The sequence below is a fragment of the Chelonia mydas genome, chromosome 13 (assembly GCF_015237465.2).
Source record: "Chelonia mydas isolate rCheMyd1 chromosome 13, rCheMyd1.pri.v2, whole genome shotgun sequence".
NCBI lineage: Eukaryota > Metazoa > Chordata > Testudines > Cheloniidae > Chelonia > Chelonia mydas.
Genome location: NC_051253.2, coordinates 32,480,070 through 32,498,665, shown reverse-complemented (window position 1 = coordinate 32,498,665; position 18,596 = coordinate 32,480,070). Strand labels below are relative to the sequence as shown.

Sequence of the window (18,596 nt, the reverse complement as noted above, 5' to 3'; positions counted from 1 at the left end):
GGGAGGGAAATTGGGTCTCATGAGCTATGAAAATTTTGGCCATACATCTTATGTTTGCATTTCATATATCTGTATTGATATCCATATTTATATCACTATTGATATAGATATTTTAATGTTGCCTTGACTCTGCAAAGATGTATGAACAGGCAGGAAATTTCACGTGGCAGGACACGGAGACTCCCAACCCTCCCCAGACTTTCATTTTTTGTTTACCCAGCTACAGATCTGCATAGAATACTGCCCAATCAAAGTTCTCCATTCACTGTGGAGGCAATATTTTTCACCTGCTGTTCAGAGGCATAAATGAAAATGGAGGGTCCTAAAAAGTGGAGAATGACTTTCATTGGCTTCAGTGGGAGTGGAAGAGACCCAGAACCACCCAAAAGATGGTAAGCTTCTTGCAGAATTTGGACATAGTGTTCATGTATGGATGAATGAGCCAGAGTGCTTTACTGAAAAGTGAGTTTGGAAAAAAAGCCCAATTTTTATAAAAAATGTTTCTTACAGTATGAAGTTTTGTATAAAGAAATGTCTATTAAATGTATGAAAGATGAATGCTCAAAAAGTAGCAGAGTAACAGGAAGAGAAAGAAAGAAAGAAAGAAAGAAAGAAAGAAAGAAAGAAAGAAAGAAAGAAAGAAAGGGGTAACCCTGCTATCAAGGACTCAAGTAAGAAACTATATCACCTCATCTCTATTTACTATATGCTAAAATTGATACTTTTACATTCTATGCCTGTTTCACTAAGATACTAGTTTAAGAATAGCTTTTCTTAGGGACTCTTTGACCTCCTTGTTTCTCAGGCTATAGATGACAGGGTTGATCATAGGAGTCAGGACTGTGTAGAAGACAGAGAATATTTTTTGTAGGACCTTGGGAGTGTTGGCTGTTGGAATTACATAGACAGTTAATACGGTCACATACAAAATTGCAAGCACAATGAGGTGAGAGGAACAGGTGGAAAATGCCTTTTGCCTCCCGATGCTGGAAGGGATTCTCAGGATGGTGGTGATGATACAAATGTAGGATGTCAGAGTCAGAAGAAAGGGCACAAATGTCCCTATGACAGCGATAATAAATGTCAACAGTTCCAGAGTCTGGGTGTCAACACAGGACAGCTTTATCATGGGTGAAAAATCGCAAAAGAAATGGTCAATTTCTTTGGAATCACAGAATGTTAATTGGAAGAAGAAAATATTTACTATGGTGCAGAGCAGTAAGCTACTTATCCAGGCCCCTGCCACAAGCTGCCAACAAACCCTGCCATTCATCAGAGCAGCATAACGGAGTGGATTGCATATCGCTAAATACCGATCATAAGACATTGCCGTGAGCAGCAGATTTTCTGTATTTGTCAGGATACCAAAGAAATATAATTGCACAATGCAGCCCTTAACAGAAATGGTTCTGTCCCCAGTCAGGAGACTGGCCAGCAGCCTGGGCAGGATGGTGGAGGTGTAGCAGATCTCCAGGCAGGACAGGTTCCCCAGTAAAAAGTACATGGGGATGTGAAGTTGCTGATCAGCCACAACTAGTGCAACGAAGAGGATGTTTCCGGAGACAGTCACAATGTAGATCACTAGAAACACGAGGAAGAGAAGGGTCTGCAGTTCAGGGACATTCCCAAATCCTAAGAGGATGAATTCTACAATGGGCGTTTGATTTCTTACTTCTGCTTTCTCCATAATATGTATCTAGAAACAGAAGACCATTAAATATTGATTGAGTGCACGCAGTCAGGTTGTGCTGTCGGTTACACTGGCAGAAACCTGGAGCAGGTAACCTCGTGCCACTGCATCTCTCCACTGGAAAGTGAAGTTGTCAAAAAACAGAGGGAAGACTCCTATCCTTAAGAGGTTCAGCTTCCAATATAGCTGAAATAAGAGCATGGAACCCTACTGAATTACGGAAACGTCCCATCTAACTCCCTTGGCTCTCTTCAACTTTAAATACTTTTAGGCTGGGATTTTGAAATATCTTTATCATATCAGTGTCACATCAAGAAATCTAGAAGACATAACAAAAGATCAATAGATTGGAAATGAAAGATATTTAGAGTTCAACCATGGGTACATCTCCCCAGCAGCTGGGAGGTGTAATTTCCACCTTGGGTAGATGTACATGCACAAGCTTTGATCAAGCTAGCAGGATAAAACAAGCAGTGAGAACATGGCAGCACATGCAGCCCTTTGGGATGGCTACCTGTGTACGTAGCTGGGATCTCAGATGGGATTAGGCTCGGGCAGCTAGTCTGTGCTGCCAAGGCTACACTGCTATTTTCAGCTCAATAGCTCAATCAAAGATTGTGTGTGTAGGTCTACCAGAGCAGGGAATTACACTGCCTAGATGCAGTATAGACAGTCCCCATAAGACAGATACTGAAACACTAAGGAGGCTGTGGTTTGTATGAAGGTCTATCCAGCTGTCCTCTATCCCAGCAGATTCAAATTTTAATTTGCACCAGTTGATAGATGCAGCTGAGAAATGGACAACGACACAAACAAACCCTAAACACAGACTGCGGGCCGTTTCCTGGTCTCAGTTACACCAGGGTAAATTGCATCGGCTTCATGTGGATTTACACAAGTGCAACTGAGATCGGAATCCAACCCCGTATAAAGAAACGTAAGTGAGGTAAAAATGAAAACTCATTAAGAGAGAAATAAGAGAGTCATTTTTATCCAGAAGGGAGAATGTGCCTGGAGAAAAATGAAAAATGGGAGAAAAAAGGAAGAGATACATAGACAGAATGAGACAAAAATACAGAGAGAGAAAGAGAGAGATTGTTTCTTTCTCCAAATTTTATGAACAATAAAATACAGATCTGTTTAAAGAGAAGTAGCAGATCCTTGCAGTTAAAGAAAAGGTATCAGAGCCAATAAGTCTGAAATCTCTTCTTTGCTTTTCCTCTACACGCTTCTTGATATATCCTGCCATCTGATCTCTTCATCCACTGAGTTATGATGCACCCATATGAACTATGCCTACACCAGGAGTGGCGATGGTACATTGACACTAGTGCAACATAAATGTCTGACCAAAAAATGGAAATCCAGAAAAACACACACACACAGAGAAGACAGACAATTTTTTTTGTTTCATAATTTTACGAGCAATAAAATGTACACACAAGGAGTCAATAAATTAGATAAAGTCATGGAGGATAGGTCCATCAAGGACTGTTCGTCAGGATGGGCAGGGATGGTGTCCCTAGCCTTTGTTTGCCAGAAGCTGGGAATGGGTGACAGGGAATGGGTCACTTGATGATTACCTGTTCTGTTCATTCCCTCTGGGACACCTGGGACTGGCCACTGTCGGAAGACAGGATACTGGGCTAGATGGACCTTTGCTCTGACCCAGTATGGCCGTTCTTATGTTTTTACTTTCTAAATCTGAGAGCCATTCATTTTTCTTTCCTGGACATGTTTTGCTTTAACCCTTCTACTTTTATTTACATTCCCCCTGGATTGAACAAGCAATCCTATTCTTTCTGACACACTAGATGCCTGAGCAGGTATTTTTCTTTTCTAAATCAGGTACCTGAGCAGGTATTTTTCTTTTCTAAATTATTTCATTTTAACTGTGCTGCTTTATCTGTCACACGGATAGTCTATTGCCAGCTGCCCCCTAACCATAACCCTTCCTTCAGATTTTCTGAGATAAGTTTATAGTCTTTGCACTACATTTTCCAGTATCTTCTACTCTTGATAGTCTTCAATTATCTCAGCAAACTGAGCTTTGGGTTACTACTTGGATGTCTGGATCCTACAGTGCTCCTTGGTGTATTTTGTTGTTATTCCCTGTCACAGAAATTGTGGTCTCCCCCGGTTGGTAATTTCGCCTTCATGTGAGATGATGTAATCTTCCTTGATAGTTCTGCTAGTGGAAATTTGAAATTATTGCACAGAGAAAAGATAAAGTGTTCCCTCTAAGCTGCGTGGCTGTGCAACTGAGCAGGAGTGAATCAAGTGACGTGCACTGATTAGCAGAGCCGCCCAGGGTGGCGTGTGTTCAGGTACCCTTCCCCCCACTGCTCTGCAGCCACATTGCTCCTGCTCTCTGCCTTGGGGCCCCTTGCAAGCGGCTCCCGGGACCCTGCTGCTTGCTGTGCAGAGCACAGGGGGCAGGAGGGGCACTGATGTCAGGGTGTCCCCTCCCCCACTCTCCCCTGCCGACGTACCCCATCTCCGCAGAGCAGGAGCGGGGGACAGGGCTCAGGAGCAGAGAGCTTCTGAAAGCTGCTTCGGTCTCAGCTTTCTGGTGGGAGTGCCTTAAAAAGACAAAGCACGGTCTCTCCTACGTGTCCCCAGCAGCTGGCACACTCACACTCTGTCTCTGTGTCTCTCTCTCACTCAGACACACACACTGTCTCTAAGCTTTCGTGAGCTACAGCTCACTTCAAGCTTATGCTCAAATAAATTGGTTAGTCTATAAGGTGCCACAAGTCCTCCTTTTCTTTTTGCAGATACAGACTAACACGGCTGCTACTCTGAACACTGTCTCTGTGTCTCTCACACACACACATACATTCTGTCTCTGACACACGCACTGTCTCTCTCTCTCTCACACACACACACACACACACACACAGTCTTTGTGTCTCTCACACATACACACACTGTCTCTTTCACACTCACCTCCCAACACATACTTGTGGTGTTGTTGTTTCTTCCTGCAATGCACATGTATTCTCTGAAATTTCATTCTTTCCAAGTGCTGTTATTGCAGTTTTTGACTGGTCTGTGCATTACATAATTTTATTTCTCTCTTATGCTTAAATTTAATTCTTTGACTAGTTAGTATTAAAATGCCTAACCTGTCCTGGATGGAGTAATTATCCCTATGGTAACTTTTCAAAAATATATATTATAGCTACGTTTTTTTTGTTTTTACTGGTGTCACACATCACCTCTATATTGGTGCGCATAACAAAATTCACTCTGCACATGGATAGAAAAAAATAAAGGGAACATTGATGTGAAGGAATATGCTGTGTCTGTGGGATGGGAAAGGTGGAGATGGATTGCTCTACTGTAAAACATGAATATAGTCTGTGACAGTTTATTTTGAGAGTGGGCAGGGGAGACATGGATCCTAGCCCATGTCAGACGTGAAGAAAATATCTGTTGCCTTTGCCCTGTAAGGGGCCTGGCACAAAACCCCTTGTACTCAATGACTGAGAGTCTTTCCCCTAACTACAAAGGACTTTGGATCTGGCTCATGATTATAATATGAGATGCGCGATGTTGGCGCATGTGAGCCATAGTGAGATAAAGAATGGCTTGGCCCCTATTTTGTATCTACTAACAGGATGACAACTCATACAGTAGGCGTCTGGTCGGTGATGGGAGGTTGACTCGTGGGGAAGTATTGATCTGATGACGTGAACAAACCAGTCCAACAGATACCATTCTTTCTTTAATTATATTGCAACCAATACAATGTTGTTTAGTGTTGCTGAATTGTATAGTAAATGGCTTCACTCACTTTGGTTTATTATAAAATATAGTCAAGAGACTAAATAACCAGTAATAACATGGTACAGGAAAAAGGGAATGGGTGACAGGGGATGGATCACTTGATGATTACCTCTTCCGTTCGTTCCCTCTGAAGCACCTGGCATTGGCCACTGTCAGAAGACAGGATACTAGGCTAAATGGACCTTTGGTCTGACCCAGTCTGGCCGTTCTCATGTTCTAAATCTGAGAGCCATCCATTACTCTTTCTAAGGCATGTTTTGCCATTACCCATTTTTGATGGCTTCCCCACGGGGTGCTACTTGGAACTGTGGTTCCACTGAGCCCACCCAGTCGGGCTCCCTCTGACACTGTGCTGCTGTGGCAATTTGCAGACCCGCTCCCAGTCCTACACTTCCTCCAGCATTTACACAGTTAGGGACACACCCAGCTCATTTTCATGCAGGCTCTCTGACCAGCCACTGCATGAATCAACAATAGAGAAGCCACAAAAGCTCCAGCCTAGGACCACAGAGCTGTACCACCCTGGCCTGGTCAAAACACCAACCAGTAGGAATTTGTTACCCCGTTTGCCTCTCCCTCAATGTGGAGAGGAATATGCATACTTGTGCTAACCAACCTGAGATTTTTCCCAAGATAGTTCACTTAAAGGCACACTGGTTTATGTTAAACGACAAACAAGTTTAACTACAAAACACAGATTTTGAGTGACAATAAGGGATAGGAAACAGATCAAAGCAGATTACCAGCATACAAACAAAAACACAAACTAAGCATAACACACCGGTTCGATTGACTATGAATGAGCAGTTGCTCACCCTGACTGATGATACCGGCGGTCTTGCAGATTCTCAAGGCACAGGCTGCATTTGCTTTGCAGTTAGGGTTTCTCAGGTCTCATACACAGGCTAAAATCCCTTTAGCCTGCTTCAAGCACTTCCCCAGTTCAGAGTTTGTTCCTTAGGTCTTTCCAGGAGTCCTCTTGTGTGGGGAGTGAAGAAGAACCGTTGATATCGCTCCCTGCCTTTTATAGCCTTAGCATAGGGCGGGAACCCTTTCTTTCAAAACTTGGTGCCTGGACCAGTGTGTGAAAAAATAAAGACACCCCAAGATGGAGTCCAGAGTCATGTGGTCTGGTCACCTGCCCTTGTAGAATCATAGCAACCATTACTTACAGGCTCTCTGGAGTGTTCTCAGGAAGGCTCACCAGGTGGGGGATAAGCTTCTCCTAAGGCCTATTGTTTTCCCTAATGGCTCATTACCCTGAATAGGCCCTTCCCAACCAGATATGTAGACTGAAAGCATCTTGCCTAGTGGGAGTTACCAAGGTGTAACTACATTTGAAATACAGATACATAGTCCATATTCATAACTTCAGATACAAAAATGATACATGCATAGAAATAGAATAATCATATTAATCAAATCACAACGTTTCCAATGACACCTTACGTGACCCATCTTGCACAAAATGCTTCATAATTATGCTATAATCATAACATAATAATATCTCAATGAAGAATATAGTGTGCAGTGTCACCTCATCAAACTTCATTTACTTTCCCCCTGGATTGAACATGCAGTCACACTGTTTCTGACATGGTGGATGCCTGAGTAAGCATTTCTCTTTTCTAAATCAAATTAGTTCATTTTAACTGTGCTGATTTACCTTTCACACTGATAATCTATTGCACCTTAACCCTAACCCTTTCTTCAGATTTCCTGAGATAAGTTTACAGTTTTTGCACTACATTTTCCAGTCTTATCTACTATTGATATTGTTACATTATCTCAGTAAACTGAGCTTTGGGTTCCTATCTGGGTGTCTGGGTCCTACAGCTCTTCTTGGTGTAGTTTGTTGATATTCCCTTTCACAGAAATTGTGGTCTCTCCTGGTTGGTAATTTCTCCTTCATATGAGATGATGTAATCTCCCTTGATAGTTCTGCTGGTGGGAATTTGAAATTATTGTATAGAGGAAAGTTAATATTTATTTTCAGAAAGGAAAAACAACAGTACAAGGACAGTCTTATTACTAAATTCAAAGGGGAAGTTATGGAAAACAACTGATACCACAGGGAAAATAACAGCGATAGGAGAACTGTTGAACCAAAAGACAAAGCAACAGAAAAAAGGGAATGTCTCATTTCAAAGGAAATTAATGCAGACAGAACTTCTGATCTCAATGGAAATCTCTGTTCTTCTGATGTATTAGATGAGTAGATCTGCTAGAATAATAGCAAAAAAAAGGGAACCAATGTCAATTCTATTTTATAGTAACAAGAAAATGAAATGCTCCCAAGTTAAAAAATTCTTGGATAAAGCTCCCAGGTCAGTCTGATCTCTGGACCTAGAACTCCAAATGCAGGCCTAGAAGACCCTAAACCTGCCACATGAAAAAAGTTCAAATCTCCTTGTTGACATTGGCTGTGATTTTTTTAGAAATTTAATGGAGTTAGGCACCCAGCTGCCTTTGAATATCAAAGGGAGTTCAGCAGCTAACCTTTCTATGCTCCTTTGAAAATCCCCACTTAGATGCTTGATGACCTAATTTTCACTCATCCTTCTGGTCTTTGCTGAAAGAGTGAGGGGTTCCTTCTCCCACAGAGTGAGGGAATATGCTGTGTATGTGGGATGGGAAAGATGGAGATGGATTGCTGTATTGTAAAACGAAGGTAATCTGTGAGTGTTTATTTTGAGAGCGGGCAGGGGAGACAAGGATCCTTGCCCATATCAAATGTGGAGAAAATATCTGTTGCCTCTGTCCCGTATGGGGCCTTACACAAAACCCCTTGTAGTCAATGACTAAGGGCTTGTCTACACTGGCACTTTACAGCTCACTCAGGGGTGTGAAAAAACACTCTCCTGAGCGCAGCAAGTTTCAGCGCTGTAAAGTGGCAGTGTAGACAGTGCCCCGACGCTGGGAGCTATTCCCTTCGTGGAGGTGGGTTTTTTACAGCGCTGGGAGAGCTCTCCCCCAGCGCTGGTGCCGCAACTACACAGCCGCGTTAAAGCGCTGGCAGGGAGAGCTGTAACGTTGTCAGTGTAGACATACCCTTAGAGTCTTTCCATTAACAACAAAGTCTTTGGCTCTGGCTCATCATTATAAGATGCGCGATGTTGGAGCGTATGAGCCATAGTGAGATAAAGAATGGTTTGGCCCCTATTTTGTATCTACTAACTTATACAGTAGGGGCTGGGTGGTGATGTGAGGTTGACTCATGGCGAAGTATTGACGTGTACAAACCAGTCCAACAGACAACATTCTCTCTTTAATTATATTGCAACCAATACAGTGTTCCTTAGAGTTGACGGATTGTATAGTTAATCGCTTCTCCCACTTTGGTTTACTATCAAATATATTCAAGAGACCAAATAACCGGTGTCAGCCAAGTTTATTGCTATAAACCAGTAATAATATTGTACAGGGGAAAGGTTCTGAATGATACCAATCTCAAGGAAGCCATGTCATGCAGTCATGTCACATCCACCTTATGCAGAAGGTGTGCTCCCAAAGTTATACTCCTAAAGCCATCTTTTTATACCTGCCCTGTTTACAAGTAAAAGATGCTGCATACATCATTTCAAACTAGTCAGCTTTGTACCTTGTTTTTCTGGTACCATGGTGTACCTCTTATTTCCTAGGTCTGAATTGATGCATTTCAAGTACCAAAGAGCACAAAAGCACCTGCTAGGCCTCTAATAGGGCAGAACAAACATAAGTCTTGTCCTCTCAGAGTCATTCCAGCACAGGCCTATGAAAATCATTCCCTAGCTGTCGCTGTGGTAAAATTATCATCTATCCTGATCTGGACAACTATCTAATCTACTTCAGACAAAGATGACTTCAGATAATGCAGGGTGTTATGGGATACTTAGCATAAGAGAATAGGGGTATAGTTAAGGTGTAGGCCAATTTAGGCTATGTAACAGCTATACTATTTGTGCTTAATATTATGTATGCTTAATGTCCACTAACATATACATGGTGTGGATAATACAGATTATTACCTAATTCATCTAAGTGCCAATTGGGGTTGTATTCATAAATCTCATAGGCCTGGTCTTTATCGATATAGAGGTGACTGAAGATTAGAACTGAGCGAAAAATTGTTGGTTTTTTTTATTGATTTTTATTTATTTATTTATTTATTTATTGGTTCAGTGGCTGAATCCAAAAATCCAGGAAAAAAATTGGCTCTTTTGGAACCAACACTTGGCATTCGCCAGGCAGCTGGTTTGGGTCCCAGTACTGTAGCCGTGTGTGCATTCAGCTTTCCTGGATCTCAGCAGGCTGCAGCATGGTTTCTCCTTTCTAACCCTTCATGGAAATGCAACGACATGACCCAGTTGCTTTAGGCCCCAGGATCAGTGTTGATACCCCAGATGCCCTAGTATGTCAAGCACACCCCATCCCAGAGATGGACACATGTAGGTGCTCTGAGTTTATGATTCACTTCTCCAGGGGCAGGTGACAGGTGAAGCAAACAGATTCACAGGCTTTGCAAAGATCTCTGAACATGAGATCACACGACAAAATACACTGAGCTGGACAGAACAAGAGAACACCTGCCTTGGTTTCCTCACCCATGTGGGGTATTCTTAGAGCTTGGGCCAGAGTCCTTTAGGGTGCCCAGAATTCCCATTCCTGCAGCTCATGGCTCCTTCCCTGAATCATGGAGTCTCTATCTCTGACACCTGCAGTCAGTGTCCTTCTACTCTTTTTTTCAAATAACTGGTGACAGACTCTCTAAACTCCCATCCCCTTTGTCAGGCGACCCCTTCTGAAGTCAGACTTCTCCTGTGATCAAAGCCTTGCTCTACACTTAACCACACACCCAAGCAATGTTGCTATGCCAACAAAACCTTTGGTGTAGACACAGATTCGCTAGGGCCCAGGGCAGAAAGTTTAAGTCCTGCCAGGCGGGACTGCAGCCTAGGATCCCGAGCCCTGCCACCTGGGGCTCAAGCCAAAGCCTGAGAGTCTTAGCTTTGTGTTGCCCCCTATGGTGTGGGTCCCGGGCAATTGCCCTCCTTGATACAACCTAACACCACCCCTGGCTTTTATATGCAGAAAATAGTTGTTAGGGGCACAGGTGGGCTGTGGAATTTTTATAGCACGTTGGAGGGGCCTCAGAAAGAAAAAATGTCGAGCACCCCTGGGCTAGGAGATTGATCCATGGTCTAGAAAACAGTCTCATGGCAGAGACTGAAGGAGCTTTCTGTATTTTGCTTACTGAAGTGCAGGGTAAGTAATAACTTCATCCCAGACTGGAAATAAGGCATATTTTTTAACAGAGAGAGTAATTAAACATAGAAACAATTTCTCAAGGGTTGTGATGGATTCTCCATCACTGGTAAGTTTTAAAGCAAGATTGGTTTGTCTTTTTAAAGTTCTGCTCTAGTTCAATCCCGGATTCATGATATTAGGTTTTTACATTAGTATTTGGCTGTGGAAATTAACTTTAGAAACCCATATTAAAAAATGTTATGCCTGAATTCATGATGTTGTTTTGCATTTGTTCACACTGATTTTCTCAGCTACATCTGATAGTTTCAGATGTGGAGATGTGCACACTGTAGTTTATTATGTATTGAAGGATCTTCGTGCAGCAAACCAGTCACATCGTCCTCATTTTCTATCACCACAGCCTGATTAAACAAGAGGAAAACAACAAAGAAGGCAGAAGCCAGTAAGCTATATCTCTCTGACTCATTAAACGAGCAGAACGTATCCCCCTTTCTTTTAAATTAAAAAAAAAACCACACATTCACTTGGATTCTCTTAACTCATGTGCATGGCAGAAATTTACCCACAGAATTTCTCAGGGCCCCCTTTACCTTTGTATTTTGCGGCTGTAGATGAGAAGATTATCTAGGGGTGTGAGCACTGTGTAGAAAGGACAGAACGCTTTGTTCAGGTCTCTTGGTTAGTTGGACTTGGGTAACATGTAGACAATAATCAAAGTCCAACAGAACAGTGTAAAAAAGATGAGGTGGGAGAAGCAGGTGGAAAAGGCCTTTTGCCTCCCAGTGCTGGAAGGGATTAGGAGGATGGTGGAGATGATGCAGCTGTAGGATGATAAAGTTAAGAAAAAAGGGGGCAGAGTGAAAATATAGGCAAAGGTTACTTTATTTCTTAGAATTCAGACCCATAAGAGGCAAGAACACAAAAACTCAGAGACAAAGCAGGCTGCTCCCTAAAACAGAGAGGCATAACTCTGGGCTGGCTGGCTACAGAATGACTCCCAACAACCAGAGCATATGTTTCCATATAAAGATCCCCTGTCTCCAAGTGGTACCAGAAAAACCCCTTACACTCAGAGTGATAGCTTGTAATTTGAACACAGTTTTCAATACACCACACGCTGGATAAGGATGAATGAGTTTGTGACAAAGTTTCTGGCCTACAGGGCGTAGGTGGCTGATCTAGGAAGAGAAATGAAGAGTCATGATTCTCACACCTCTGCCTTAAGCACAAAACACACAATCTTTGATAGAAAACCTATTCAGCATGTATTTCTGTCCTGCCTACTCTTCTGTGTCAGAGGATGATATTTAGAGCTAATGGAACCACTGATTTTTCATTTCTCTGGCAGTTCTGGGGGGGAAAAGCCTTACCACCAGGCTATGAAGTCAATCTCACTTGCTTTGCCAGGCTATGAAGTCAATCTCACTTGCTTTGCCAGGCTATGAAGTCAATCTCACTTGCTTTGACTACTCAGTGTCATTCAGGATGAAAATGAATAGTCATTGGGTCAGAAAGCAAGTCCAAAGATGACTTTCTAGTTGGGTAGTTAAGATGCATACTTTGGCTGCATAAGATTGAAGTTCAACTCCCTGTTTTGATGACTATTTAATTCGTTATACCAAATGGAACCACTTTAACAGGAGCAAGAGAGAGAGAGAGAGAGAAAGAGAGAGCTTGTGCAGAGAGTATTCCATAGGCCAGTGCACTTGTTTCCAATGTGGGAGACTGAAGACTTCCCCTCATCAGGCAGGGGGGTATATTGAAAGTGGGTCTTACACACGCACAAGTGCTGCAACCACCAAGTTAAATGTTATAATGGGGGCGGGTTGAAAATATTCAGCTAATTTCAGTTAAATTCATGAATCACTTTGAGCTGACCAAATCAACTGTTCATCCAAATAAAGCCTAATACATGAGGCCACAAACTGTATATACCTCCGTCTATGCACCCTGTCATAAATATAAAGGGAAGGGTAACCACCTTCTGTATAAAATGCCATAAAATCCCTCCTGGCCAGAGGCAAAATCCTTTCACCTGTAAAGGGTTAAGAAGCTAAGGTAACCTGGCTGGCACCTGACCCAAAATGACCAATGAGGGGACAAGATACTTTCAAAGCTGGAGTAGGGGGGACAAAGGGTTTTGTCTGTCTGTGATATCTTTGCCTGGAACAGATCAAGGATGCAAGCCTTCCAACTGCTGTAAAGTTAGTAAGTAATCTAGCTAGAAAATGCGTTAGATTTCCTTTTGTTTTGTGGCTTGTAAAATTCGCTGTGCTGGAGGGAATATGTATTCCTGTTTTTGTGTCTTTTTGTAACTTAAGGTTTTGCCTAGAGGGATTCTCTCTGTTTTGAATCTGATTACCCTGTAAAGTATTTACCATCCTGATTTTACAGAGGTGATTCTTTTACCTTTTCTTTAATTAAAATCCTTCTTTTAAGAAACTGATTGATTTTTCATTGTTCTTAAGATCCAAGGGCTTGGGTCTGTGTTCACCTGTACCAATTGGTGAGGCTATTATTATCAAGCCTTCCCCAGGAAAAGGGTGAACATAGGGCTTGGGGGGATATTTTGGGGGAAGACATCTCCAAGTGGTCTCTTTCCCTGTTCTTTGTCTAAATCGCTTGGTGGTGGCAGTATACTGTTCAAGGACAAGGCAAAGTTTATACCTTGGGGAAGTTTTTAACCTAAGCTGGTAAGAATAAGCTTGGGGGTCTTTCATGCAGGACCCCACATCTGTACCTTTGAGTTCAGAGTGGGGAAGGAACCTTGACACACCCTGTGACAGGTTACCCTCACTCCGGGGTGCCACCTGATGTACTGGGTTCCCTCACCCCGTCCTGCTGACTCAGGCCCTCAAGCCTCCTCTACCACACAAACAGGTAGGGCTATACCCTGCTGAAGAAAGACAGACACTGAGATCAACTCTCCATGGGAAGACTCTGCTAGAGAATTGCACAGGACTCAATTGACTATGTATCAAATACAATCACAGAGTACTGTACAGCGTAAGCTAATTGAAATTTGCCTCCTCCCTTGATGTGGAGGAAGATATGCACAAAATTCTGACCCCCAGTTATGAATTCTACAAACTGGTTTAGAGGGAAAAAACAGGTTTATTAACTACAAAAGATAGATTTTAAGTGATTATAAGGGATAGCAAACTGATCAAAGCAGATTACCTTAATAAATAAACAAACATGCACTCTAAGCTTAATACACTAATGAAATTGGCTACAAGTAGTAATTTATCACGCTAAATGTCATTTTAGGCATCTCTTTCACAGGCCAGACATCTTTTCCAGCCTGGGTTCAGTTCTTCTCCCTGTCCGTCCCCCCGTCCCCCCCCCCACCTTTCTCTTTGTTTGTTAGATCTTTCCAGCAGTCATCCTGGGTGGGGATTCAGTGAAGAAAAGAATGCTAATTATTTCAATTCCCTGCCTTAAAAAGGTATAAATATGGTGGGAATCCTTTACTTCCCAGTTTGATCCCCAACCCCTATACTAGTAGTTCAAGATGGAGTCCAGTACCAGGTGACATGCACCTGAAGTGTCAAAGCAGCCATGAGTCAAAGGCCATTGGTAGTGTCCCAGGAAGGTGGGAAATTAGCATCTTCAACGTCCTATTGTTGGTGCACCCAGACTGATTGCATTCTGTCTGGTGGGCATTACCCACGTAAAAATACTTTTGTAATTGATACATAGTTAATATTCCTAACTTCAGATACAACAATGACACATGCATACAAATTGGACAATCGTAATCAGTAAGTCATAATATGATATCCAATGATATCTCACAATACCCATCTTACATAAAACATGTCTTAGTTATGCCATATTCACTGTAACAATAGCTCTATGAAGAATATGGGGTGTAGTATCTACCACAAATGGCCCTGAATCAGGGGACAGCAGGAGGGTGGGGTGGATGGTCAGGAGAGCAACGGGCATCTAACCAGTTACAAGGAGAACAGGAGGATGATGATTTTTTTGGCAAAAACCAGGACCCAAAATTTTGGAGGCAGAACAAATATACCAGGGAGACTCAGTGAGATTTTATTCTTTAATTCATTTTTTGTCAAAATTTGCGGGTAAATATGTTTATGCATATAGCGCGATTCTGTCTGGGAAGAGGGAGGCCCGTGTGACACTCTCTATGGTGAGATTTGAAAAGTTGCCTGGTGCTTTTGGGTGCTCATTTCCTATTCATATTAATTCATTCATTTTAGTTGGGTGAGGGAGGGTCTTATGAGTTTTGAAAATGCTGACCATATATCTTATCTTTGCATTTTATATATCATTATTTATATAGATATAGATCTTTTAAAGTTGCCTTGACCCTGCAAAGATGTATGAACAGACAGGAAATTTCACATGGCAGGACAATGAGACTCCCAACCCTATATGGATTTTCAGTTTTGGTTTACCCAGCTAGAGATTTGCATAGAATACTGCCTAATCAAAGTTCTCCACACACAGTTGCGGCAACATTGTTCACCTACTTTTCAGAGGCCTAATTGACAACAGAGGATTCTAATCAATAGCTCAATCAGAGATAGAGTGTGTAGATCTATTGGAGCAGGGGATTACACTGCCCAAGTGCAGCACAGACATATCGCATGAGACACATACCGAAACACCAAAGAGACTGTGGTTTGTTTGAGGGTCTATCCAGCTGTCCTCTATCACAGTAGATTTAAAGAAAAATTTCCACCACTTGATAGATGAAGGTGAGAAACAGAGAAAGACACACAAAAAACCCTAAACACAGACCACGGGCTGTTACCTGATCTCAGTTACACTAGGGTAAATTGCATCAACTTCATGTGGATTTACACAACCGCAACTGAGATCCAAATCCAACCCCATATAAAGAAATGTGAGTGAGATAAAAATGAAAACTTATCAAGAGAGAAAGAAGAGTCATTTTTTATCCAGAAGGGAGAATGTGACTGTAGAACAATGAAAAACTGGAGAAAAAAGGAAGACATATGTAGAAAGAATGACATAAAAATACAAAAAGAAAAGGAGTACTTATGGCACCTTAAAGACTAACAAATACAGAGAGAGAAAGAGAGAGATTGTTTCTTTCTCCAAATTTTATGAGCAATAAAATACAGATATGTTTAAAGAGAAGTTGCAGATTCCTGCTCTTAAAGCAATAAGTCTGAAACCTCTTCCTTTCTTTTCACCTACTCGCTTCTCGAGATAGCATATCTTCTAATCTCTTCATCTACAGACTTATGACATACCCATATAAACTATGTTTACAACAGGAGTGGCAATTGACACTGGCACAGAATAAATGTATATCAGAAAAATAGAAATCCATAAAAACATACACACACACACACACACAGAAGAGAGACTATTTTTTTGTTTCAAAATTGTTACGAGCTATAAAATTCATGTTTGAGGAAAAGAAACAGTGTCCTGTGGTGAAAAATAAAATACACATGCACGGAATCAATAAACTAGATATATTGATGAAGGATAGGTCCATCAATGGCTATTAGCCAGGATGGGCAGGAATGGTGTCCCTAGCCTCTGTTTGCCAGATGCTGGGAATGGGTGAAAGAGAATGGATCACTTGTTTATTACCTGTTATGTTCATTCCCTCTGAAGCAGCTGGCATTGGCCACTGTCGGAAGACAGGATACTGGGCTAGATGGACCTTTCCTCTGACCCCGTATGGCCGTTATTATGTTCTAAATCTGAGAGCCATTCATTGTTCTTTCTTAGGCTTGTTTTGCTATAACCCATCTACTTTCATTTACTTTCCCCCTCGATTGAACAAGCAATCATATTCTTTCTGACCTGGTGGATGCCTGAGCAGGTATTTTTCTTTTCTAAATCAGATTATTTCATTTTAACTTTAGCAGCATGTATGATTACCTGCCCTATGGGCAGGTGGCATGTGTGCATTTAGTGCAAGGAACTCCTGGCCCTCAGAGAACGTCTATGGGCTTTGGAGACCAGAATGGCTGAACTGGAGGAGCTAAGGGAGATAGAGAGGTACATATATGAGACTTTCTGGGACACAGTAGAATGGTCCCACCCCCCGGTCTGATAGCCTCTGTGCCGTTGAGGAGGATGAAAGTCTCAGGGATGGAGGACATCCAACTGGAGCTGAGGGAAATGATCCCATAGTGGGCGGCCTCCTTCCAGACGATGTTGTCGTATCCTCTCACACTGAGGATACCTCTTCAGGGGAGGAAACTCCAGTGATTAGGAAGAGACAGATATCAGTAATGGGCAATTTGAGCATTAAAAACATAGATAGCTGGGTTTGCGATGACCGAGAGAACTACATGGTGACATTCCGTGAAGGTTGCGGATCTCTCAAGACATCTAGATAGACTTATGTGTAGGGCTGGGGAGGAGCTGGTGGTTATGGTACATGTAGGGACCAATGACATAGGGAAGGATAGGAGGCAAGTCCTGGAGGCGAAATTTAGACTGCTAGGTAAGAGATTGAAGTCCAGGACCTCTATAGTAGCATTCTCTATAATGCTTCCATTTCCAGGCACTGGGCCAGGTAGAAAGGCAGAACTGCAGGTCTGAATGCATGGATGAGACAATGGTGTAGGGAGGAGGGGGTTAGATTTATTAGGAACTGGGGAAACTTTTGGGAAAGGGGGAGCCTATACAGGAAGGATGGGCTCCACCTAAACCAAAATGGAACCAGGTTGCTGGCACATAAAATTAAAAAGGTCATAGAGCAATTTTTAAACAAAGGGCTGGGGGAAAGCCAACAGGTGTGGAGGAGCACGTGGTTGGACAGAGACATCCCTTAGGGGAGAGTCTATTAATGGAGACTCTCTATGTCCTCGTATGGAGGAGAGGATGGAAGATGATAAAATACGGGTAGGATCGGATGAGAAACACTCAAATGAAAAAAAGTTGCAGTCAATTACTTCATATAATGTCAGACAGCCAAAAAGTGACAAGTTTTTAAAGGGCTTCTATACCAATGTTCGGAGTCTAAATAGTAAGATGGGTGACGTAGAGTGCCTCCTATTAAATGAGGAGATTGATATAACAGGCATCACAGAAACTTGTTGGAATAAGGATAATCAATGGGACACAGTAATACCAGGGTACAAAATATATCGGAAGGACAGAACAGGTCGTGCTGGCGGGGGAGTGGCACTCTATGTGAAAGAAAGCATAGTATCAAATGAAGTAAAAACCTTAAATGAACCAAACTGTGCCATAGAATCTTTATGGATAATAATTCTTGAATAATAAGAATATAGCAGTAGGGATATATTACCAACCACCTGACCAGGATGGTGACAGTAACTGAAATGCTCAGAGAGTTTAGACAGACCATTAAAATAAAAAGCTCAGGAATAATGGGGAATTTCAACTATCCCCATATCGACTGTGTACATGTCACCTAAGGACGGGATGCAGAGATAAAGTTCCTTGACACCTTAAATGACTGCTTCTGGGAGCAGCTAGTCCTGGAACCCACAAGAGGAGAGGTAATTCTTAATTTAGTCCTAAATGGAGTGAGTACAGAATCTGGCTGAAGAGGTCAATGTAGATGAACCGCTTGGTAATAGTGACCATAATATAATTAAATTAAACATCCTTGTGGTGGGGAAAACACCACAGCAGCCCAACACTGTAGCATTTAATTTCAGAAAGGGGAATTACACAAAAATGAGTAGGACAGTTAAACAGAAATTAAAAGGTACAGCGCCAAAAGTGACGTCCCTGCAAGCTGCATGGAAACTTTGTAAAGACACCATAATAGAGGCTCAACTTAAATGTATACCCCATATTAAAAAAACATAGTAAGAGAACCAGAAAAGTGCCACTGTGGCTAAACAACAAAGGAAAAGAAGCAGAGAGAGGC

General features: G+C 42.1%; 1 protein-coding gene across 1 annotated transcript; it reads right to left on the bottom strand.

Annotated features, from left to right (window-relative positions):
• Positions 1-295: 295 nt before the first annotated feature.
• Positions 296-1,690, bottom strand: LOC102946303 (olfactory receptor 5V1). Its single transcript, XM_007056314.4, has one exon. It carries the CDS (start codon positions 1,685-1,687, stop codon positions 746-748), a length of 942 nt encoding a protein of 313 aa, XP_007056376.2. The 5' UTR covers positions 1,688-1,690; the 3' UTR covers positions 296-745.
• Positions 1,691-18,596: the final 16,906 nt, after the last annotated feature.